Source organism: Coturnix japonica, chromosome 38 (assembly GCF_054131305.1).
Source record: "Coturnix japonica strain WE chromosome 38, WE-NBRP24, whole genome shotgun sequence".
NCBI classification, from domain to species: domain Eukaryota; kingdom Metazoa; phylum Chordata; class Aves; order Galliformes; family Phasianidae; genus Coturnix; species Coturnix japonica.
The window spans coordinates 3,264,504-3,288,038 of record NC_140700.1 but is presented as its reverse complement, the minus strand read 5'-3'; the positions used below and the strand labels follow the sequence as shown (position 1 = coordinate 3,288,038).

Below are 23,535 nucleotides of genomic sequence, written 5' to 3'. Positions count from 1 at the left end.
TACTCCCAGTTTGGGACCCATAGTTTCAGCCCTTGCAAAAGCACATCTGGGTGCTCCTTTGCATTCAGAAGCAATCACATGCATCATATAGACCTCCTCCTACCTCCGTCCGACCTGCAGGTCCCAGCAGCCCCCTGGGGATCTGCACCATCAATTATTTCCTAATCTTATCTAAGCTGTCTCTTGCTTCCCCCCCCCTCCAACCCCGTGTGCTTTTCCCTCCCACCTCCCCCTCCCTCTGCTGTACTTTGTACCCTCTGACAGCACCGCTTCCCCCCCTCCAGCCCTTCTCTTTGATCCTAGGAAGAAGCAATTGATCCTCCTTATCTTTATTGTGGTAGAGACATTCCCAGCGCTGCCCTTAATTAAATTCCTCTTCATTTTCATCCCTCAACCTTCTCTTTCTCCCAACCCCAGACACGTATCTATTTTCAAACATGCAATTAAATTATTAGATTGGCCGTGAGCAGAAGAGGAGCTGTACACAGTGGGGCTGAGCTCCATCCACTCCATCCCCATGGGGCTCAATGGGGGGCAGACATAGTGCTTTCCTTCTGCTCACCACCCCTGTGCTGGGCTGCTGGGTTATATGAGCTCTGAGATCCATTAGCACTGTGATATACCCCACGTTGTGGCCAATGGATGCTGATGTGAATTTGGGGGAGGCTGAGCCCCAGATGTGGGCAGTAGCACTGGGTGTGAGAAACCTGCAGCCTATTGGGGTTGTGCTCATCCCTTGGAGGAGCAGAATCAACAGAGGATGCCATTGCAGCAGCCTGGAAGTCAGTTCCCATTGACCACACAACGCACTGGGATGGACCCAACTGCTGCTCCCAGCCGAGCTGCAGGAGCTTACAGGGAGGTTTTGGGTTTACAAGCTGCAGCTTTAACTACTATGGTGACTCAGAGGAAATGGGGCTTTGCTGAGTGTTTTTGGCTCTCTCCCTTACCCTGCCCCATTTCCCCCCATCTCTGCCTCTCATCCCCCATAACACAACCCCATAGGATGGAACAGGCACCGCAAGGCTCTGGAGGTGCTTGAAACAGAAATGGTGGGTGGTGGGAAGGGAATGTTGGGCTCAGCAATGAGCCCCCCAAGAGAGCCAAGGGAGGCTGAGGGTGCGGGGAGACAGAGATACCACCAGCACCAGGCAGGGGAAGGAGGCAAGAAGGGGACAAGGGCAGCAGGATGGGATGGGGTCGTATGCTCCTGGTGGTGCCCATAGTGGTGGCACCGTCACCAGATACGATGCCACTGCCAGCAGGTGAGACTTCAGCTCCCCGCAGCCTGTGGCTCTTCTCTGTGCTGCCCCAAGCCTTTCCGCTTGGAAATTTCTCCTCCAGACACTTTGACCTCAAGGGGAGCGAGTATTTTTCATGTAGATCAGTCGAAATTCCCCTGGAGACAGCGAAGGAATGCAAAGCATGTTATCCTTGGTACCAGCTCTTTCTTTTTACAGCCTAAGCTTGGCCAAGCCGCCAGGCAGGGGGAGGGGATGTCTGGGGTCCCGTTGGTTTTCCCATTGCTGGGGCCAGCCACCCCCACCCCCTCCTCAGGAGGAAGGCTGCTGAGCAATGAGAGCTGAGGATGGGGTTTGCATTGGGCTCTACAGCAGCACCCATGGCCATGAACCCCACAGTGGGACCAGTGGTGGCATCTGCATCAGCATCCCATAAGTAGGAGCAAGGCAATGCCAGCAGCACCCCAAAACACAAGCATAGCCCTATGGGTGCTCGGCAGCATCCAGAGCTCCTCCTTTCCTTGGGACAGAGAGGCACCCAGAGCAATATGACACAGTGGGGACATTTGGGAACTCCACCAGCAAATAACATTATTTTATTGTCCACGACTCGTGCAGCTGGGAACCTGACGGCATAATGTGAGCAAGATAAATCACCTCCTCATCCATCTCCATTAAGTGCAATTACCCCCTTAGATACCAAACCAATGTATGACAATTACTTCTCCCTGTACTCATGCGAGGTGGGGGGAGGCAGCAAGGCATGGGCACCCCATACTGCAGGATGGCCATAGGGCAGTGGGGCTGCAATGCTATTCCCAAAGGAAGAGCTGCTCCCAGTGCCCCCAGCTCCTCATACCCACTGCCCCTATCCCCCTCCCAGTAGCAGACTGGCAGCCCCAGCTGCTGCAATTACATAAAATGCAATTAGCAAAGCAACCGAGGGAGGCCTGAATGGCATTAAGGAATTCCTCCCCAGCAGACGTCAAAGCTTCACCTCTCCTCCCTCTGGCACAAAGGGGGCTCTTATAAACCTCTCCAGCCCCACTTGGAGAATGTAAGTCCTCAGGGAGCCCTGAGCCCGTGGGAATTGGCCCCATAGCCATTGTCACCATAGTGCCCAGCTCCACGTGCTGGGTTTTCTGCCTCCCCCCTCACTGGGAATGGTGGTGGGGGTACGAGGATGTAGGGGGGGCAGTAGGGCTCTCAGCCCAAGGGTCCCACTGCTGTCTGTTCCTGCTGTCCCCAGGTTGGGAATAGGGTGACCCAGGAGGGTGCAGGGTTTTGCCCACAAAATCTCATCCTTCTGGCCCGGAACGGGTTAAGGCTCTAATTAGGATGAAGGACCCCACCCGGCCCCAGCGCTCTTAGGGCGGGGGTACTTCAGATCCCCTCCCTGTCTATTTTCCGCTTCTCCACGGCTGTCGGGGGCCCTCCAGTGGCCGCAGCCCCGGAGCCATCCCCGATGTGGGGCTCGGATGGGGGTACCGGGCATCTGCTGTTCTCTGTATGGGGCTGCTGCTTCCCTGGGCAGGAAGAACGGTTAACAGGTAAGGAATGGGTGGGTTCAGCTGGGCAGTGACGCTGGTTAAGGAGAGGAATTGATGCCTGTGTTTGAGAGTGTGGAGACAGGGCAGCAGCCAGGAGGATGGAAGAGGTGTGAGGCAGAGGATACCACCAGTGTGGGGTGCAGAACTTGGGGGGGAAAGGCATGGGGGGCTGCTAAGGTATGTGGGAGGAATAAAGAGGGGGTAAATAGTGACTGAGACTGAAGGCAGTGACCTTGCCCAGGGGAAAATAACCACCAGGAGGTTGTGTAGGACTGGGGTCCATCCACACATCCAGCCCTTGGTGCTGCCAGGACCCCCCCCCAGTGCCCTACTGCCCACCTCCCCCCTCCATGTTGATTCAGCTGCTGGCTCTGATCAATCCATTGCCTTTACAGGTCAATGCAAGCAGCTGAAACCCAACCTGCTGCTGTTTTCCCCCCCCTCCCCAAGCTGACTTCTCCACTTCATCCTGATGCATTCAGACCAGTACCCACCTGGTGGCCTTAATACTCCCAGCTGTGTCCAGGTCAGAAATGATGCACCCCTCCCCAGGCCCCCATGTCCCACAGCAGCCCTGCACACAGGGTTGTAGAGCAGGAAAGCTGCTAAAGGCCAAATTCTGAGCTGAGACAAACCTGGTCCAAATGCTTCTGAAGTCGCTGGAGCTGCACCCATTTGCACCAGAGGAGGATCTGATTGTGGGTAAGTTTTATATATATTTATATATATATATGTATGTGTGTGTGTGTGTTTAGATATATTACATAAATATATAGGTATGAAATAATTTAAGAAACATCCAAGACTGCATGCTGTGCTCTTGTGTAGGGCTGGGGGAGGCAGCTGCCCACCTCCCCCTGGCGCTACCAGCTTTGATTCACAAATGGAAACAGAGTCTTGAATTAACTTAAAAAACCACACACGCACACAACACATTGCAGAGGCTGGAAAACTCAATGACGTGATGCTGGAAAGTCTGGGTGTCCCTGAAGAGAATCAGATCAATTGAAGCTAAAGGAAGGGGAAATAAATAAATGAGGAGAAACCAGTAGAGGGGGGGTTTTGCTTGTGCCAATGCTGATGGCACTGGGTCTGCATTGGGTCCCCAGGGTTTGTTTGGGGATGGCACCACAGCCCCGCTCTGCCCTGGTCCTGGTGAGGGGGTTGGAGAAGCTGGTGAGATGTGTGTCCTGCTGTGAGCTCACTGGGAGCAGTGATGTTTGCCTTGGACCCAGTTCTTCCTTTGCCACGTGCTTTGTTTCAGCTTCATCTTTCAGTTTGAAAGGGAAAAAGTCAGCCCCGGTAACTCCTCTCCATATAGAAAGTTGTCCCAAAGCTGGGTTTGCTCCAGCTCAGTCCTCAATCCCAACAAGCTCTGCACAAGACCTTCCCACTGACCTTCAGAACAGAGCAACAGTAGAAAAAACCCAACAACCAAACCCCCACCCCTAGAAAAACCCAGCACTTACATCACCAATTTCATCCCAAACTCCCTCATTCTTCACCCCCCAACCCTGAGCATCCCAGAGGACCGACTTCACCCTGCTCTGAGTGACCGCAGCTGACTGAGGGCCAGGAAAGCAACCAAAGAGTGAGCAAAGAAATGACCAACGGCTCCGGAGCGCCATCCCCTCCATGGGAAATGGGAAAACACCCGTTGCTTTGGATCAGCTGGGGAGCAGGACGTGCTCCAGAAAGTAGGTGATGGAGTCCCAGTGTTTCCAGAGGAAGAAGAGGAAGAGGACGAGCAAGGCGGTGCTGAGGATGCGCATGCGGGTCTTCATAAGCGGTGTGATGAAGTTGGCGATGGTGGAGACGAAGACGAGCAGCACAGCCATCAAAGCCAGGATGACATTGATGAACTTGCCCAGCAGTGCCCGTGCGTTGGCGTTCTCCACTCCTTCCAGCTGCACCACTTGTTGCTGCTGCTGTTGAAGCTCCAGCTTGGTCACCCGTGTCAGGCAAGACTCCACTGCTTCCTGCGGGGTGCAGCTGTGTTACGGCCACTTGGTGGCAATGAGGGCTTTGGGGATTTGCTATGTGCAAGGTTTTGCTCCTGTAGCTCTGCTATGGGTAATGTGATGGTGACGGGTGGTAGAATGGGTTTCTCTCTGTGAATCTATGCCCTGGCTGTGCTGGGGATGGTCTCTGTGCCATGGGTACCTACCCATGTGCTCATCACACATGGGTACAGACATGCATTTTGGGATCAGAGTTTCTTGCTGGGACAATATCATAGCAAGGACTCAATCTGCATGGTTATAACAGCTGGGAAAAGGGCTCCCCTTGTCCCTCCCTCTGTTGCCCCCAGTGTCCCTCTCTGACCCCAATGGTGGAGGGTGCAGTGTGAGGCTGAACCCCGATACTCCCCTACCTGGATGTCCCGTGCTCTCTCATAGGACTGGTAGGCCACCTTCTCCTCCATGCTCGCCAGCTCCTGCTTCAGGTTGGTCATTTCATTCTGGTGCAGCTCGGTGAGGTCGTTCAGCTGCTCCTCCAGGCGCTCGTACCTGAGTGTGGGGGCAAAAGGTGGCACTGGCTTTGGAGGGACCCCCCCAGAACCACAACCCATGGATCCACCTCCCTCCTGCCTGGGGCTGATGATGGTAACGTACCTCCTGATCCTCTGTGATGCAGCTCCCACCATCCCCAGTGTGCAGGGCTCATTCACAAGCCCAGCAAGGTTCCCTCATGGTCCCCCTAGAGCCACCCTAGGTGACACAAATTGTCCTCCCCCCCCTCAGCCCTATACCTGTAGCGTTCCTCTTGCAAACACTGTGTCATGTAGGTGTAATCCCGCTGCAGCTGAGCCTTGAGGTCCTCCATGGAGTCCTCCAGGTGTGACTGGCTATCCTTGATCTCCCGCAGCTCCTCCAGGATGGTGTCAAAGTTGCTATGATGGCCCTCCAGCGTGTTGGATTTGGGGCTCCCCAACCCACCGGGGCCAGCCCCAGAGTTGCTACCACCAGCTGATCCCGAAGTAGCACTGGAGCACTCATCATCACTGCCATACTTGGGGCTGGAGACCAACGTGGCACTACCGCTGAGCGCCCGTGAGGCTTCCTCAGGGTGCCCGTCATCCAACGTGTCCTTCAGGTGAGCAATGTTGTCTGCGCTGCCGAATTTATTCCTGATTAAGCTGGCAAATTCCCGAGGCTTGGACACTACAGCAGTATGGGTGGCTTGGGACAGTCCCGAGAGCCCTCCTTTAACTCCCTCCACCACACCACCACCAAATCCACTGATGCTGGAGCGGACATTGGCCCCGACATCCTTCAGGCCTTGGTGCATGTCCCGGAAGACATCTTTAGGCTGTCGGGATGGGCCGTTCTGCTCGATCTCTTTCAGCTTCTTATGGTAATGCTCGAGCTTCTTGTGCAGCTGCGCGATGGTCTGCGCTGATTTCTGGTTCTTCTTCTCAAAGACCTGCTTGATACGTGAAGCCTGTTGCTTGTCTGCGTTGTTGGCCAGCTTCAGGTACTCAGCCACGTTGTCATCTCGAGCTTCCTGCTCGATCTTGATCTGCTCGGTGATCTTAAGGATCTTTTGGTGTAGGTGCTCAATGGCTGCCTTGGTCCTGTGGGGGTCTGGAGTGCCATCGGGGACATCCAGGCAGATGGGGCCGTCGGTGTCACCGTGGCCGGTGGCAGAGGGCAGCCCAAGTGTGGCCACGTCCCCCTTATCAAGCTGCAGGCAGAGGAAATTAGGAAAGGTAGGTTGGATATCAGGAAATATCAGTTGGGTACTGGTGGAATCCCAGTCAGAGGACAAAGGCATAACTTGGGTTGGTTTGGGTTCTTAGCAAAGCACATGCAGTGCTGGGGGCTCACTGGGCTGCACACAGTGTTGGGAACCAGCTCTGTGCTAGGGGAAAGCAGCGAGGAGCTGAAATGGAAACCCCTCATCCAACCTCCCATCAGAGCAAGGACTGTGCAGCCCAGTGGTTACCTGCTGGGAACTGCAGGAACACAATGATCTCCATTTAAAGATGGAAAAACTAAAGCGTTGGGGAGAGAGAACCACCATCCTGAGGCCAGACTCCACATACCCACAGAGCATGGATCCCATGCCAGCACCTCTCCCCCCCACAATATGCTGCTTCACCACTCAAAAATCATCATGCTTCCCAGCTTCTACGTGCAGATTCCTATGCAAATCTCAACGGTTGTATAAATGGCTCCTGGCTTCTAATTAAGAGCTGCTTGAAAGTTAAATACTGTTGGCAGACCTGAATAATTTCTCATTTCCATCACATTTTCCCCGAGTGACCCTTTAATAGGGATAATGCTGTGAGATCGTTACTTAGGAGTGTTTTATCACTGGGAAATGCCATGTGCAGAAGGGAGGAATGTTCTCAAGATGCTGTTTATTGAGGTTCCTGTTTGTGGCAAGTGCTGAGCTGGGCTGGAGGAGCAGGGAAATGCCCCCCACACCTTGTTTTCATGTCCCTCCCTTGCTGTGGACACAGAGCCACGGGCTATGCTTGTCTTAGTGCCCAGCATGGGATTTGTAGGGCTTTATATAAGGCATGGCTTGGCTTGCTGTAGACCACCTGGGGACACTGGTGCTCAGTATAAGGGTCGTCTTGCAGTGCTTTCAGCCTCGTGGGAGGAAAACACTGATAACTACAAGTTCCGTGCAGCCCCCAGCCCTTAGGCTGGGCTTTTCTTATCTCACTGTTACAGAAGAAAGGTACTCAAAGATGCAAGGAAAGGGGGGAAAACAAGCAACCTTCGCCTGCTTCTAGGGCAGAGCTCCATCCTTATTGGATCAGCATTTTCCTTAAAGAACCCACCCACCCAACTTGCAGTTTGTAGGCTCAGGGCTCCCCTTCAGCCCAGGGGAGGGTTTTGCTTTTGGTTCTTATGGGCAGGAAGAAATGGGAGGCAGCAGGAAGCAGGCTGTTACCCCAGATTTACCATTTATAGACAGCAAAGGACAAAAAAAGAGCCGTGGAAAAGAAAAGCAGCCCCAGAGCAGCTGGGACAGGAAATGTGAAAGAGGGTAATGAAAGGGAGAAGTGGCTCAAACTTCTCTGAAATGCAGTGTTATCACAGCAGAACCTCCAGTTCCCTTTATAAAGGGATAAAGGATGCTTCCCATTGTGCTGCTGTGTTCAGGGCAAAATCCCTTCCCTAGAACCCTAAGAAAGCTCTGCCCTTATTTCAGACACAGGGCAGAACCATGTGAGAGCCACATCAGGTTATTGCTCTGAAAGCGGCAACAACAACAACAGCAAAAAAGACAATACAGATCTCTGCAGCATTAACAGGCAGTGCCTGCTAAATCCCAGCCAGCCTAAATGACTGTGCAGCAGATTTAGCAGGGGGATTAGCAGCAGCCACACTTTCCCTACATGCAGCAAAACCTTCTGGTAAGCAAAGTGAAATGAAACCATCCATCTCCTATACTTGTTTTCTAGGCAAGCTGGAAGGGAGGGAGGGAGGGGGGGAGCTGATGTGGGATGCGGGAGGAATGCAGGGTGCAAGGAGGAGAATTATTCTTATCAACAGAGTTCAGCCCGGGAGAGCTGAGATATGCAAAAGGCTCAAGCTAATAAGCTGAGCAAACAGTGCTTGGAGGGCCACGGCCGGGCACAATTATGCAATGCTGGTTTGTTTGCTGTTGCAGGTTTGATGGAGGGAAAGCTCAGGTAGAAGGTAAGGAGCCCAGAGTCACAGCTGTGTCCCCAACAAAGGGCTTTGGGTCACCCTGCACACCCCTGGGGCTGGAAGGGATTCAAACCCATTTTAAGAAATGGCACAATGCACACAAAGTTCAGAAGATAGCTCTCGGGACACTTACTCATGCTCCAAACTATTTTGGTTTCCATATGCTGCAACCTATTAGGGAGCATTGGGGATGAGCTAATGCCACGTGGCTGTGGTGTGGTCGATTTTTTGGGTAGTCATTAATGAAGTGTAGCTGTTCCCATGGCCCCTCTCCCCTGGGGGGCTCAGAGCAAAGCAGAACTCAGCATAGATGCTGTGAGCTGATCACTACCATCAGCCTGTCATGACATGGGATGTCCCCAGCCCCTTCCCATCCCCATGTAGGTTCTCAGACCCGTGCCGTGCAGATCAGAGCCACTATTCCAACCCCAGGCATTGAAAATAGAAGCAGAAGCCCTGACTCACACCTCCCACTTTCCTCCCAAGCCTGCAGCAAGGACCGGAGCAGGAGCCCTGTGCCCTCTGTGCTTTGCTCTGTGCCCCCGTACAGGCAGAGGGGACAGCAGCAGCTGCCTCTGTTCATTTCCCATCCTGACAGTATTTTTTTCTTACAGATCATCAGGAGCACGTTTCAGCTCTCAGTGGAGCTTCCCAACCTGTCTCTGCTGCTCCGGCACAGATCACCCCTTGGGCTCCATGCATTGAGTATGCATGTTTCTGGGGCTGACAGGGGGACCCAGACGAGATTCCCTTTGCCCACCCTCCCCAAGCCCGGTGGCCGCAGCACCTACCTCCATTGCCAGCAGATTCGGATCCCCCAGGGCTACTCGGCAGGGGCTGCCTGGCTGCATCCCCATTGCGATGCCATGGCAGGGGTCAGCTCAGGAGCTGCCTGGGGGAGCTCAGGGACTGTGTGTCCCCCAGCCCGAGTGCACGGCTGCAGCCCTCAGAGCAGAGCAGTCCCTGCAACCCTGTGAGCTTCCCAAGCGCTCAGGCAGCATCGGGGCTGAGCTGAGCTGTGTGCTGCGGGATTGCCGACTCAGTAAATCCTCCCGAGCTGTTTACAGCTCTCTCTCTGACTGTAGCTTTCAGGGCTGTAATGCAGAAACAGCCCTCATCCCTGCAGCGGGGATACGCACGCCGCCTTCAGCCCTGCACGTTGCATGTGCCCCAGCATGGGGTGTTGTGACGGGCACTGAGCACCCACGCTGTCACAACACCAGGATGCTGAGCATGGGAAAAGCCGAGCGGAGGCACAGAGTGGATCTCCGGGTGGGAAACTATGCATGGGAAAATCCCAGCCAAGCCATTGAGATCTCAGCAGCCCGGCAACAGCTCTGCTCAGGGCCGGGATGCTTTGATCCTCAATGCACCGTGAGCATCTCTGCAGGGGTGTTACTCATGGGAATGGTGGTGATGACACCTCTGTGTTCCCACCTGCATGCTCAGCACCCACAGTTCTGTGTTCCCACTGTGCTCTGCTGGGGTCTCTCCTTGCCTTCCTTGCACAGCAATGCAGGCATGCAGCTCGGCTCACTTAGAGTGGCAAATGGTTCAAAGCAAAATTAAACGACCACATTCTGGGATAAATATATGCTTGTGAGCCTCGGAGCTGTGCTTTTAGCACGCCTTGTAGCAAAGCACACGGAGGACCTCACGCCCCCAGTGTCACATTGATGCTGGGGAGCTCTGCTCATTACTTATTGCTGAGGTTTTGGCAGGGGGGAAGCAATGTCGCTATGGGGTCATAGAAAGAAGGAGTTAAAGTGCTGAGATGTGGTGCAACCCCAGACCTCAGTGCAACACATGAGGGCTGCACAGAGAGCCAGCAACTGGCCTCAGAGGTGCCAAAATCTGCCACTAAAAGGAGACGTGGGGCAAAAGCTGGGGAGCAGCCATCAGTGCTGGCCCTGTTCAGTGCAATAGGGAGTAATGGGGAACTTGCACTGAGTGATGCAGCCGCTGCCATGGCACGGAGCAGCCGAGCCGCCTACGTGCCAGCTACAGGTATTTGATACCTCGCTTTGTCTCTTTAACTGTGATTCCCTCATGTGCAATTAAAAAGCTATTAAATGTCACGGTTGCAAAGCAAGCAGAGCGGCAGCAGGGTTGGGTACTGCAGCAGCTGGTGGCAGCCTGGAGCCACCAGTCCTTGTATATTGCTGGAGTCAAAGCCAAGGTTCTGGGCAAGGAATCTGACCTGTAGCTTGGATAAGCTGCTCCCATTGCTGGGCTCTGCTATGTGCTGGTTGAGCATAAACATGGATGGAAGTCTGAATGGCAGAGGTTCGGCTGCAGCTCTCTGGTTTGCTTCTTTTTCAGAAAAGGCATAAAAACAACAGCTTGGGAAGTCTCTCCTGCCACACATTTAATTGTACAGGCCGGAGCGATGAGCTGATCGTGACCTAGATACATGCTTAATGGGGAGAGCTGTGCTGTTCCCACAGCTCAGACATGCAGACTGCCCTGAACACTGCTGGACATCACCTCCCATCTCCCCCCATGTCTTTCCATGCCCTGCAAGCACAACCCACCAGCTCGGAGCTGCTCTGGGTGCAGACATGGGCTCTGATGGGGCAGTGATAAGAGTGGCTGCAGATGGAGCAAGCAGAGGAACAGGACATGGAGGCAGCAGCTGCTCTGAGACAGGGATGCACTTCTAGTGCTGCTGGACCCAGTGCATCCCCCTGCACTGGTGCCATACATCACAGTGTACCAGGAGCTGGAGCAGCCTGGCATGAGCAGATCTGTGATGTGCAGCTGCCAAAGCACAGTTCAGCACTTCTAATTAAACACCAAGGGTATAAGCAGGATGAGGGTCCTGCTCATGGTGCATGGCACAATGCCCAGGGCACCCCCAGCCAAGCTGGCAGGTAGCTGTTTGATATGGTGCTGGATGGCAAGGAGCAAATGGGCTGAACTCACCCCAATAGCTTTGAGTTTAGGACACTCAGCCCCACACTGCATGGCCCTGCATGCCATAAACCCCAAAGGGAGCTTCCTACATCAACAGTCCCTGCATTTCTCAGGTCTGCCCTCTCTGGATCCTGCCCTCACATGCTGTGAGCCTGCATCAGCAATCCCCTTCCCGCACACCTTGCACACCAGCAGCAGATTCCAATCCAATTCACACAGAAGGGCACAGAGCCCTCCAGAAAGCACCAAATCCCCTATAAGTTAAACCCCAAAGGAGCAGAAAGCAGTGGTGCTCTCTCCAGAAACAAAGCCAGAGCAGCCCAGCTCTCCCCATACTAGAAACAAAGGGGTTTTGCAAGGCCAGCTAGCAATGCAACACGAACACGTTATCAGGAGAAGAGATTTGCAAGCTCAACTGTTCCTAATCATTGCTGTCCCCATTGTATTTGGAGCCCAGAGCTGAACTCTGAACCTCAGGAGCCAGATAACCCCATGGGCATCCCAAGCCCTGCACTGGGTACCACCCAGCACCCCTGCACACCCTGATATCCTTGCTTAGAGGAGCAGATGGGGGTACTTACAAAGACACCCAGGAGAGAATTTAAGAGCAATATCCTCTTCCCAGGACAGGAGTCAGGAGGATGTGGATCTTGCATGAGGATGCCCTGCTCACTCCTGCCAAGCATCGGATCCTCTCCCTCTGCCATGGCTGCAGTTAAGGAGTCCAAGGGGCAGAGGAAGGCACAGTGGGTTTGCAGCACAGGCACTGCGAGGCTGAGAAGCAGCCAAGAACAGGCGGCACAGGCTGATGAGAGGGGAGGGAGCCTGGGGGAGAGGCAACAGCCTGGGAACGGGGTGTAGGGAACAGCAAAGGAGCCACGTGGAAACGGCCCCAGTCTGGGCTGCCACCCCATAGTGGTGGCACTGGGGATGTGCTCCTGCCTCGTGCAGAGATGGGTCCTTGGGGTGATGGGGATGTGTCCTCACCCTGCTCTGAGCATCTCTGTGTGCCACCACAGTAGGTCCCAATAGGGCAGTCCTGCAGTCCCTGGGCACGTCACAGTGTCCCTGGACATCAATCACAGGTGAGGAACACGCTGCCAGGACAATTCAGTGACCAACCCCCACGGCTACGGTTATTTAGAGCCATGTCTATGCTTGGAGAACTTAGGGGGAAATTAGCTTATGGGAGGGAGGAACGCCAGGAGCTCTGGGAATGGTGCAGCCATGTCCCCTGCTGGGTCAGGAAGTGCTAAAGCTGCCTGTACTGCGGGGTTTCAGTGTTGCTGGTAGATGGGGGAGGTGGAAGCAGCAGGATCAGGAGTCCCAGGGCAGGACCCTGCTTTGCTCATCAGCCCCCATGAGCCCCATTCTGATCTTAACCCTTACCCACCCCCCGCTGCCCTGGGGGGTCCCCGTGACAGCCGGACCCCACACAGCATGTGCTCAGCATTGCTGCTTGTCAGCGAGCAAGAGCTGGGGGTGGGCTGGAAACAACAGCCATATGTCAAAGAAGGCTGAGTGAGGAACACGATGTTTTCTGCTAAGGGGTGAATCAGTATGAGAGCCTGATCATCTTCTGAATTAATTAAATAGCAATCAGGAGTATCTGTGCTTTCAGAGCTTCTCTTCCCAAACTGCTCTTCGATGGGGATCCCAAACCCCCCCTTGCAGCTCCCCCTTGCCTGGGACACCCAGAGAAACCACATCCCCTCCTGCAGCAGGAAGAAGGATACTCAATCAGCACCGTGGAGCAAAACCTTCCTACCAGCAAGCTTCTGGCACCAGGGCATCTCCTGTTGGAGCCGGGTTCGGGCTGCGCTGTCCCTGTGTCCCTCTATCCGTCCCAGTTGTCGACTGACACAAGTTCTGGGTAACCAGAGCCGTAAGAGGCACAAAACTCATCCCCTCCCCTCCCTGAAACCCAATGCGGGTGGATGCCAGCGGCGCTGGGGCAGCCAGGAATGGGCGCTGAACTTTGCCTGAGTGCCCCACAGGGCGAAGGCTGAGCTATCCCTGCTGCTGTGCTGGGGCTGTTCAGAGCCCCCCAACACCTCCTGGTGTCCCCAGCCCAGAGGTGGCCGTGGGGTGCACGCTCAGAGTCTCCTGATACAGCCACTGCTGCAGCTATATTTAGAGGGATGAGCCCTGCTCTGCATTCGGTGCCTTTGGGGACACCGGGGATTAGGCTACAAACGACTGACCACCCCCACAAGGCTGGGAAGCACCTCCAGGACGTGGGGAGGGGAGCAGGGGGGCACGGCATCAGGGCTGGAAGCCTATAAATAAGCGAGGCTCGTCTCCCTTCAGCAACCATCCCAAGGCTGAGATGTAGAGTCCCAACTGCTCCTATCCCACTGCTGTCTCATGGATGAAGCATCCGGACAGCGGTGGCAGCTGGTGCTGTCACTTGCTGGGGGAAAGCGAGGGCAGCGGGCACGGAGCCTGCTTGTGGGGTGAGGTGTGGGTCCCATATGGGGTGAGTGGGACTGAGCGCTGCCACTCGTATCCCCGTGCATCACGGAGCCGGTACAGACAGAAGCATCACCAGGACATCACGCTGCGGTAACGCTGCCCTCTAACGGCCGCATTCAGCCCCAAGTCCCCTCCGGTCCCCACCGCCTTTTGCTTTTTAGGGCTCACCTGGACGTGCACCATCCCGCACGCCCCGCAGGCTTCCACGCAGCTCCCCGGCAGCACCATGCAAAGGGTCCCGCGGCTGCCCCGGCCCGATTCGGTCCGTCGCTGCGGGGATGGGGAGGGGGACGGGGACGAGGGTCCCCCTGGGGTGTTTTGCCCAGCCAGACCGACCCCACTGTCGGGGGGATCGCGGCCCCAGGGACCTGCACTCACCAGCTCCGTGGCTGGCCCCGGCCGTAATCCTCCTGTCTGCCTCTCCCCGTGCGCTGGCGGGTCACCAGGAGGGGATTATGGAGATAAGGGGAAAGCTCTACAGCACGTTCCTATTGCCGGACGCTACAGCATACCCATACCCCAACCGTTCCCCTGTCACCGACCCATGTGCCACAGCTCTCACATCCTCACATGAAACACTGTCCAGCAGATCCAGCACTGGCACAAATGCACACCCCAATGTACTGTCCTGCTTTGGCTACAGCAGCAAGCTGGAAATCCAGCAGTGCTCCCTGATATTTGCACCTGCATCCCCAGGGAGGGAGTCCTGCAGCCCAAGGGCTCCTTGGTGAGTAAAGACCTCTTTTAGGGCACAATTTAGAGGGCAGACAGTTGGGCTAGGGGATCTTTGATGGTCTCTTCTGACTGAATTTCTCCTCTCCCCTTTTCCTCATTCCCTTCTTCTTTTCCATTCCAAATTCCACTCAATTCAATTTCATCCCATCCCATCCCATCCCATCCCATCCCATCCCATTCCACCCTACCCTACCCTACCCTACCCTACCCTACCCTACCCTACCCTACCCTACCCTACCCTACCCTACCCTACCCTATCCCATCCTACCCTATCCTATCCTATCCTATCCTATCCTATCCTATCCTATCCTATCCTATCCTATCCTATCCTATCCTATCCCATCCTACCCTATCCTATCCCATCCTACCCTATCCTATCCTATCCTATCCTATCCTATCCTATCCTATCCTATCCTATCCTATCCTATCCTATCCCACCCTACCCTACCCTACCCTATCCCATCCCATCTCATCCCATCCCATCCCATCCCATCCCATCCCATCCCATCCCATCCCATCCCATCCCATCCCATCCCATCCCATCCCATCCCATCCCATCCCATCCCATCCCATCCCATCCCACCCTACCCTACCCTACCCTACCCTACCCTACCCTACCCTACCCTACCCTACCCTACCCTACCCTACCCTACCCTACCCCATCCTAAATCTCAGAGCATGGGCACACAGCACAGCTGCAATTTGTTTTTAACCCTGCAGAACGTCTCCCCATCTGCAGCCCCAGCAGAAGATGAGCTGTCTGCAGGCAGGAGGCTCCCTTTGGGCTATGGAAAAAATAATACGATATGAGAATATCACGTAGCTCTTGTTTCTCTAAATAGTTTATTTTTTCCACTGCCCCACAATGGCCCTGGTATTGCCTCTCTTCTTATTACTCTTTGTGTCATATGCAGTTAATTATTCATCCCCTTGTTGCACTCCTTGTGCTGCTCTGCTCCCACCTCCTGGTGCAAATGGCTTCAGCTCCAAACATCAGCTGCAACCAAAGAGGACTCAGCAGGAATGAGCTCCTCACACAACACAAGCCATGTGCCAAATGCAAGAAATTTAGCCTGTGGATGCTCAGATTAATGACCTGCACAGCTCCTGGTCCTGGTTCTGGTCCAGGTCCAGGTGTGGATGCTGCCAGGGGCGAGTCAGTGGCCCCTGAGTCTGCAGGTCAGACTTCCCTCTCAGATGCTTGGTGCCAAGGAAGAGAAGCTTGGGGGGCACATTGCTCCCATCCCCTCCTGGGTCCTCCTCTTCATTCCCACCCCCAGGCCCTGCCCAGCCACTTCCATCCTATTACAGAGCTATTCCTGGTCATGCCAAGCACCTTAGCCCTGTGCTGCTGCCTCCCTCCCAGGGTCAGCACCACCTCCTGTCCCTCTTTTAGAGCATCAAAACCTCAATACCTCAGAGCTCACCTGGCTGTGTCCCCAAGCCCTACAGCTTGGCTAACGTACTGCTGTACCTACAGGGAAATCAGGAATCCCTGCATACCACTGCCTTTATTAATGAACTCTTTGCTTGTTATTTTATGGCCATAGCCCACCCAGCACAGCTCTGCCATTCACCTCAACCTCGGTGTGCAATGCCGCCACGGTAATCTCAGCTCTTTCATAATTAACAGGGCTAAACACTGGATGGAAATACCATCCTCCCTATTAGCTATGCACAGAGTGGTTTAGAAATCACACTGGGGGGAGGGTGAGGGGGTGATCTGCAGCCTTGCTATGCTTTTCCCTTCCCACTGTGCCCCAGACACGGGCACCAAGGCTCTTCCTTTCTTCCTGCATCTATCAGTACATCTTTCTTTTCACTGGGAACACACCAGCTGCTGTTCTTGCTGTCTTTCCAAAGCTGGGTTCATTTTGGCTTTGTCCTGCTGCTGGCAGACACCACTTTGCTACCACACCTGGAAGAGGGGAGTGAAGATTCCATGATCTACATCACAGTGAGGAAAATCAGTGTCACTGGTCCCTGCATCCTTCCTGCCACAGCTCTTCCAATGGAAAACTTGGGCACAGGAGATGAAGAGGTGGTGCAGATGACACCGGGTGACATTAATGTGATCTGAATTTTGCCAGGTCCACTTCTGTGCTCCTCAACTCAACTCCAGGCTTGGGATTCAGCACATCCCTGCCTTCTCCATCCCCATAAGGGGCACAAACCCCAGCAGCAGCAAGGAGGGATTTGTTCTCTGCAAACCCACTGCACCAAGAGCAGATCCACCCCCAGCTCTATGGCTCTGTGCCCTCCACCACCCCATAATATCCATACCTTATCAGCCAGGCTCTCACTGTCCTCAGTGAGCAGATAGACGGCCCCACTCTCAGCCAGCAGGATGGCAGTGTCAGTGGTAGAGGATGACCTGGGCCGCCCCTGGTGCTGATGCAGGATGGCGGTGAGGCTGCTGTCCTGGGGGGCTTTTCGGATGAGGTGTGGGCTGCCCTTCTGGGGGTCCAACGAGCCACTCTTGGCCCTCCGGCTGCCACTGTGAAGGCTGGTGCCACGCTTGATGGAGGGACGGGAGCGGATTTGCTGCAGCACCCGGTTGAAGGCAGTGGGACGTGCTGGGAGGTCGTGCAGGGAGACAGCGTAGGAGACACGGTGCATCTCCGGGGAGCGCTCCTTCTCATCGGGGGATTCGTGGTCAGACAGTCCATAATGAGGTGGCAGTGAGTCCTGGGAGTTCTGGTGCTCACGCTCCCTCGACCGTCGGCGGCTGTGGAATAGGTGCTTCAAGCCGTGACCGAACATGGAGCCCTCAGACAGCTGCTGGATTTTCTGCAGGGAATGAGAGGAGAAAATGTCTTGTTATTGTCCAGAAGGATGGCTACAGGCACCCTGAGTGAGTGATAAAGATTGATGGCATGCAGAGCTGGGGACACGCAGGGTAGCTGCAGCTCCAGCAGCACCCATACAGAGCTCTGATAGAGCAGCAAAAGCATGCAGAAAGCCACACAAGCCTCCAAGCACCTCAACCCTAAGGGCAGCATGTTTTTACTAAGAGAAACCATGGTCCCCCCCCAGCCCCACTGCATCAGCCCCAGAGTGTGGCCAGCAGGACTCAGTGGGGATGGCTGCCCTCAGGCTGGCTGTGATCTGGGTGCTGGAATAAATCTACTGCTGATTGTGGCTACGTAACTCCAGAGCAGTTCCCTACAGTCACTACAGTGCCTGGACAGCATCGCCAGGAGATGATGTGGATCTATAGATGATGATCCTGGCCCTGCTGAGGTTCAGGGGCATTTTGCTGCTGATGTAGTGCAGCACAGACTTCTCCCCAGGGACTCTGGTTCCCGTAATTGGAGCACGGTCATTTACTCATGCTTGAAAACAAGTGTGCAGGGAGCTACTTATAGCCCCAGCAGCCACTTGGCAAAGGCACTGATTTCTGAGATATGACCTTTGGGATTCACAGATGGCCATGGGGCTTCATGTCCCTACAGGAGGGACCCCATCTCCTAAAGCCACAGACATGAAAGCCCAGTGTCCATAAGGGGCTCATTCCCATCACACCTGCAGCATGCACAGGGGATCACAGAACCATTAAGGCTGGGAAAGATCTCAGTCCAACCTCAAACCATCCCACTGTGCCCATTGACCATAGCACCTCCTCCCTATCCCTGGGGACCACTCTCATATCCTAACATCCAACCTGTAATGGAGTGGTGTTACACAAGCACATCCCATGTCAACTAAACACTACAGGGAAAAGCTTGAATCCTTCCATAATGAAAACACATGCCCTCTTGGTTCATCCCCAAAAGTCTATAATGAATCCACCACGCTGGATTGCTACTTGGGGAAATGGTGATTTAAATTTCATTCTATTTATAGTGTCTCTATGGAAACGGAGGCAGCATTAGGTGGGTAATAACCATAAAGCAATGGATTTCTGTCACCAAGGGTACGACGTAGCCTCACACGCATGGATTTGCCCTTTAGGAGGTCCAGGTGGAAAGGAACAAGCAACACCTCCCCTTGAGGGTAAAAGAAACAAAAGAAAGGGAAAGGTGCAATAAAGACATTCGATAGCAGCTGCTTTGGGTGGGAGCCAAAGTATAAAGGAGGGGAAAAGAAAAGGAAAAGAGGCCAAAAGAAGGAAGCAGGATCCTGGCATTGCTCGGCTTTGGATGTAGGGCTTGCTGAACTATGGACCTGTTGGCAGTGAAGAGTGGTTCCTGTGAACATGCTGCTGCCCTGCAATAGTTATTGCTGATGTAAAAGCTCTGTTTTTCTTGTGTTGCTCCGGGATGTGATTGCACTTCTACAGCAGAGGCATTTTTCTGGCACGGAGCTGCTCGTGGCTCGGAACAGATTGTCTGCATGGGCTATTTTGGAACTGCCATTGCTTAATAACTGATGCAATGGATACGGAGGTTAATCTCACTGTGCAGACAGCTGTAAACCACCAAGATTATTACCAAAATACACATATACGTGTGTTTATTAACACAGGTAAGGTCTCCTAGTGATGCCAGGAACTGGTTTCTATGGACTGCAAGAAGAGCAGCTCCTGGATCACATCCCTATGCCAGTGGATCAGACCTGGGTTTGGCACAGAAGAACCTCTTGGTGCCTTACCAAAGGTTTTCCAGCTCTTTGATGGGCCCTGCCCTGACATCCAAACCCCATTTCTCAGGTTTCAGATGCTCACACAAGGCGGGGATCTTATCACCATGACCATAAAGCACAGCCACACACCAGGTTCAATTATTATTACTATTTCTATTAATAATGTATACCCTTTGCATGCCCAGAGGCTCCAGCCAGTATTCTGCAGCCCATTGGAGGCACTGCATAGAGAGAGTAGAAAACTACCCCTCTGCATCCCATTGTATCCCATCGCATCCCACTGCATCCCATCTCATTGCATCCCATCTCATTGCATCCCTTCTATTGCATCCCATTGCATCCCATTTTATCCCATCCCATCCCACTGCATCCCATTGGATCCCATTTTATCCCATCCCATAGCATCCCATAATCTCCCATTGCATCCCATCCCATTGCATCCCATTTTATCCTGTCCCATCCCACTGCATCCCATTGGATCCCACTGCATCCCATCCCATCCCATAGCATCCCATCCCATCCCATAGCATCCCATCCCATCCCATCCCATCCCATCCCATCCCATCCCATCCCATCCCATCCCATCCCATCCCATCCCATCCCATCCCATCCTACAACACCCAGCACCTCAAGGCACCAAGGGAGGACAGAACCCTTCGGCCACAAATATATAGATGTTCTTAAATGGCAAATAAAGCACTTCCCCCCCCCCACGCTTCTCCTCTTGGGGACAGGAGGAGAGAACAAACATGTGACAAGCGTTAGTCATGTCGCTCTTTGCACTACCAAAGTGCTGTAGTGATATGCAGCTCTGCCTGCAAGCAAATCTGAACCATTGGCTCCAGCTGCCAGGTGCTGCTGCAGCTGGGGGTCTCCACACCCCATATCTATAGGGCATGGAGAGGAGAATCACTGGATGACAGCATGGAGAACGTCAGCCTATGGCTGTCACCTCTGCATTGCTGTTATCAACTGCAGGGACACTGAAAGCACGCTGGGGTTCTTGCTGCAGCATCTGAACATCGCCTGCATGGGAAGATGCTCTCCTTTATGGGGGTTAGGGGCTTAGCACGCAGCCCCCATGGGACATGGGGAGCTAATGGGGTCCTTGCCAGCACCCTGGGAGCTGTGGGTAAGTGATGCCCTGGGGAGGTGATGGATGGAGCTGCTCTGGTCACCACACTGCTGCTGGAGCTGCCTGACAGCAGCTCTGCTCCGGCAGCCACAGGGGATCTGTCTCACCTTGGCAGTGTCCTTTTAAGACCAAAATATGCTTGGAAAATTGTTCGTGTAATGGAGTAAATAGAAATGTACCTGCGGGTTGAGAACAGGGGCTGGCGTCCTTTATGGAGAGCTGTCCTCTGCATCCTGCCTGCGAGGCTCACAGCTCAGCCCACCACAATCCCACCCCACTGCTCATGGGGCTGCATAATGGGACCCCCCCTTTCCCCCAATGCTTTTCATCTCCTCAGCTCTAAGAAGCCCCTGAATGGCTGCTCCCCATCGCATGGGGTTGGGTCAGGCCCAAAGAAGGGGAAAGGCTGAGGCCAGTGCTATGGGGTCACCGCTGCTCTCAGCTTTCGGGTTCAGAGGAAGGAAGAGCTGGGGCAGAGAAGATCGAGATGGTGAAACTGGAGATGGAAACGATGCCAGGCTTCAGCTTTCAGCCTGCTGACAGATTGGACCATTGAGGAAAACAGAGAGAAACACACCCAGATCTGAGATGCTTGAGGATACAGGAGTGAGAGCTGAGCACTAAGTGTCCCTATGCAGGGCCTGGTGAGCCCAGAGCTGCAGCCAGGAGGCCTGAGTGCTCCCTGCTGCAGTGTTTGTGTGGCTCTGCAGAGCAGAAATCTCCGCCACCCAATATATTTTTAAGCAAAACTGTGTGTCATGCATCTGCTCTGCTCCTTGCCAGGACTCTTTTTTCCCCCCCTCTTTTTCCCTAATGGAGCCTTTGGTCTTAGCACAGGAGTTGGGGCTGGGGAAAGGGAAGCTGTTGGGGCTATGCTGGGGTTTGGGGATGGATTCAATGCAATGCAGCCCTTTGTTTCCACGTTCCCAGCTCAAATCTGTCCTAGCACACAGTTTACACCTGAGGCTCCTTCACTGCCTGCTGGGAGCTGAGTGTGGGGCTGCAACTCTTAAGGGTGGGCAGTAGGACTTGCAGATGACTCTGCTTCCTAATGATGGCAGCAGTAGGAACTGGTGGTGCTGATGGCAGGGCCAGCACTGAGCTCCCTATGGGAGCTGCGGGCAGCACCAGGATGCATTTTTTTTCCTGCACGAAGCACATTTGAGGATTGACTCCATAAAGGCAATTAATTATCGGGCTACATCAAGAGGTAAACCTGCATTTGGGCACCGTGCTCACATCAATAAAATCAATGGCAGCCTGGTCACTGCCGTGAGCTGGATGTGGCTGAAGATGGGCCAAGCTCCAGCTTAACACTGTGCATCCAAGGGATGTAGGTGGATTCTTGGGGCTGTTTGGACAGTGTGGGACCACTTCATCCCATGAGCATCATCACTGCAGGGATTTGCTCATCCCAGTGGCATCTCCATCCCAAGAGCATCCCCAAACTGTGAGCATCACCACTGTGGGACCATCCTCAACCCTGGGAGCATCATCATCCCAAGAGCACCTTCATCCCAAGAGCACCTTCATCCCAAAAGTATTTTGCCCTCATCCCAAGAGTATTTTCATCCCAAAAGCAAACCCATCATTGGACTGTCCCCATTGTTTGGACATCTCTACTGTTGTGGGTTGAACCATCCCTTATCATAGGACCATCCCCATTATGGGACCATCCCTATCGTAGGACCATCCCCATTTTAGGACCATCCCCATCATGGGACCAATCCCACTGTGTGTCCATCCCTCCTGTTGGGCCATCCCCCATTATTGGACCATCCCTATTGTGTACCCATCCCCCCCATGGGACCAAGCCCACCATAGTGCCATCCCTCAAGGTGAAACCTGTAGCATCATGGTGACCACATGCTGGTGCTATTGGTACACATCAAGACACACATCCCCCCAACACCCCACACCCCAATGGTGTGCTCACACCCACACCCCCCCAGCACCCCACATCCCCCCTATAACCCCCACATCCCCCCAGCACCCCACATCCCCCCTATAACCCCCACACCCCAATGGTGTGCTCACACCCACATCCCCCCAACACCCCACATCCCCCCTATAACCCAAGACACCCCAATGTTGGGCTCACACCCACATCCCCTAGCACCCCACATCCCCCTATAACCCCCACATCCCCCCAGCACCCCACATCCCCCCTATAACCCCTACATCCCCCCAGTACCCCCACACCCCAATGGTGGGCTCACACCCCCAGCACCCCACACCCCACATCCCCCTATAACCCCCACATCCTCCCAGCACCCCACATCCCCCCTATAACCCCCACACCCCAATAGTGGGCTCACACCCACATCCCCCCAGCACCCCACATCCCCCCAGCACCCCACATCCCCCCAGCATCCCACATCCCCCCTATAACCCCCACACCCCAATAGTGGGCTCACATCCCCCCTATAACCCCCACACCCCAATGTTGTGCTCACATTGCCCTACCTGCCCCTATAACCCAAGTCACCCTCCCAGTAACCCCAATGGACCCCCCCATCTCCCCCCACTCCTCACCTTCAGGTCAGGCGGTTTGGCTCTCGGTGTGGGCCCACCACCACCACCACCGGTCTCCGGTACCTCCCCCGCTTTGCCTTCCATAGCAGCAGCCCCTTGTTGCTCCCCCGTTATCCCGTTATCTTCGGGCTGCTGCAGCTCATCCGATCGGCACCGCTTCATTCCGTCTCTCCGGGTCCTTTATGGCCTCGGTGGTTGTGGTGGCGGTCGGTGCCCTGGCGGCCTTTGTGGTGCCCTCGGGATACGAACCGCCGTCCCTCCCGCTCCTGCCCCGCCGTGACCGGGCCGAGCGGCGGCACCGCGCCTCGGCGGCTCCGCACCCACCGGCATCGCCACCACCACAGATCAGCTTCTTGATTGACATCTCAACCAACCAATAGCAGAAAGCAGAAGGAGGGACCGAAAGCTGTGATTGGTGGATGGAGCAGAGGAGCTGTCAAGAGCGAGGTGCTGAGGTAGCACCGCCGGGTTGCTACTAGTGGGACTACATTTCCCAATGTGCACCGCGTGAGTGAGGTGAACTACAACTCCCAGCATGCCTCGCGCGCAGCGTCCGCTGCCCTCCTCCCCGTTTGCCCCGCGGCGCCGCCATAAAGGTTCCGTGGGACGCACGGCTCCGCTTCGCACAGTCGCTGCCCCATAGGAGGAGGAAAGCGGAGCCGGTTGGGGGGTAGGGGAGGAGGGAGGGTGGG

The 23,535-nt window shown here is 54.6% G+C and overlaps 1 protein-coding gene across 5 annotated transcripts; it reads right to left on the bottom strand.

The window, feature by feature from the left end:
• Window positions 1-1,806: 1,806 nt before the first annotated feature.
• On the bottom strand, window positions 1,807-23,205 carry TMCC2 (transmembrane and coiled-coil domain family 2). 5 transcript variants are annotated; one of them, XM_015885055.3, is made up of 5 exons: window positions 22,844-23,205; window positions 16,873-17,379; window positions 5,544-6,478; window positions 5,166-5,301; window positions 1,807-4,770 (listed from the first exon to the last, which is right to left on the bottom strand). In XM_015885055.3, exons 1-5 carry the CDS (start codon window positions 23,003-23,005, stop codon window positions 4,459-4,461), a joined length of 2,052 nt encoding a protein of 683 aa, XP_015740541.2. In that variant the 5' UTR covers window positions 23,006-23,205; the 3' UTR covers window positions 1,807-4,458. The 5 variants fall into 5 exon arrangements, with proteins under 5 accessions (XP_015740541.2, XP_015740543.2, XP_085382938.1 ...); XM_015885057.3 differs by lacking the exons at window positions 16,873-17,379; window positions 22,844-23,205 and adding exons at window positions 11,961-12,079; window positions 13,116-13,243; XM_085526812.1 differs by lacking the exons at window positions 16,873-17,379; window positions 22,844-23,205 and adding an exon at window positions 14,023-14,264.
• Window positions 23,206-23,535: the final 330 nt, after the last annotated feature.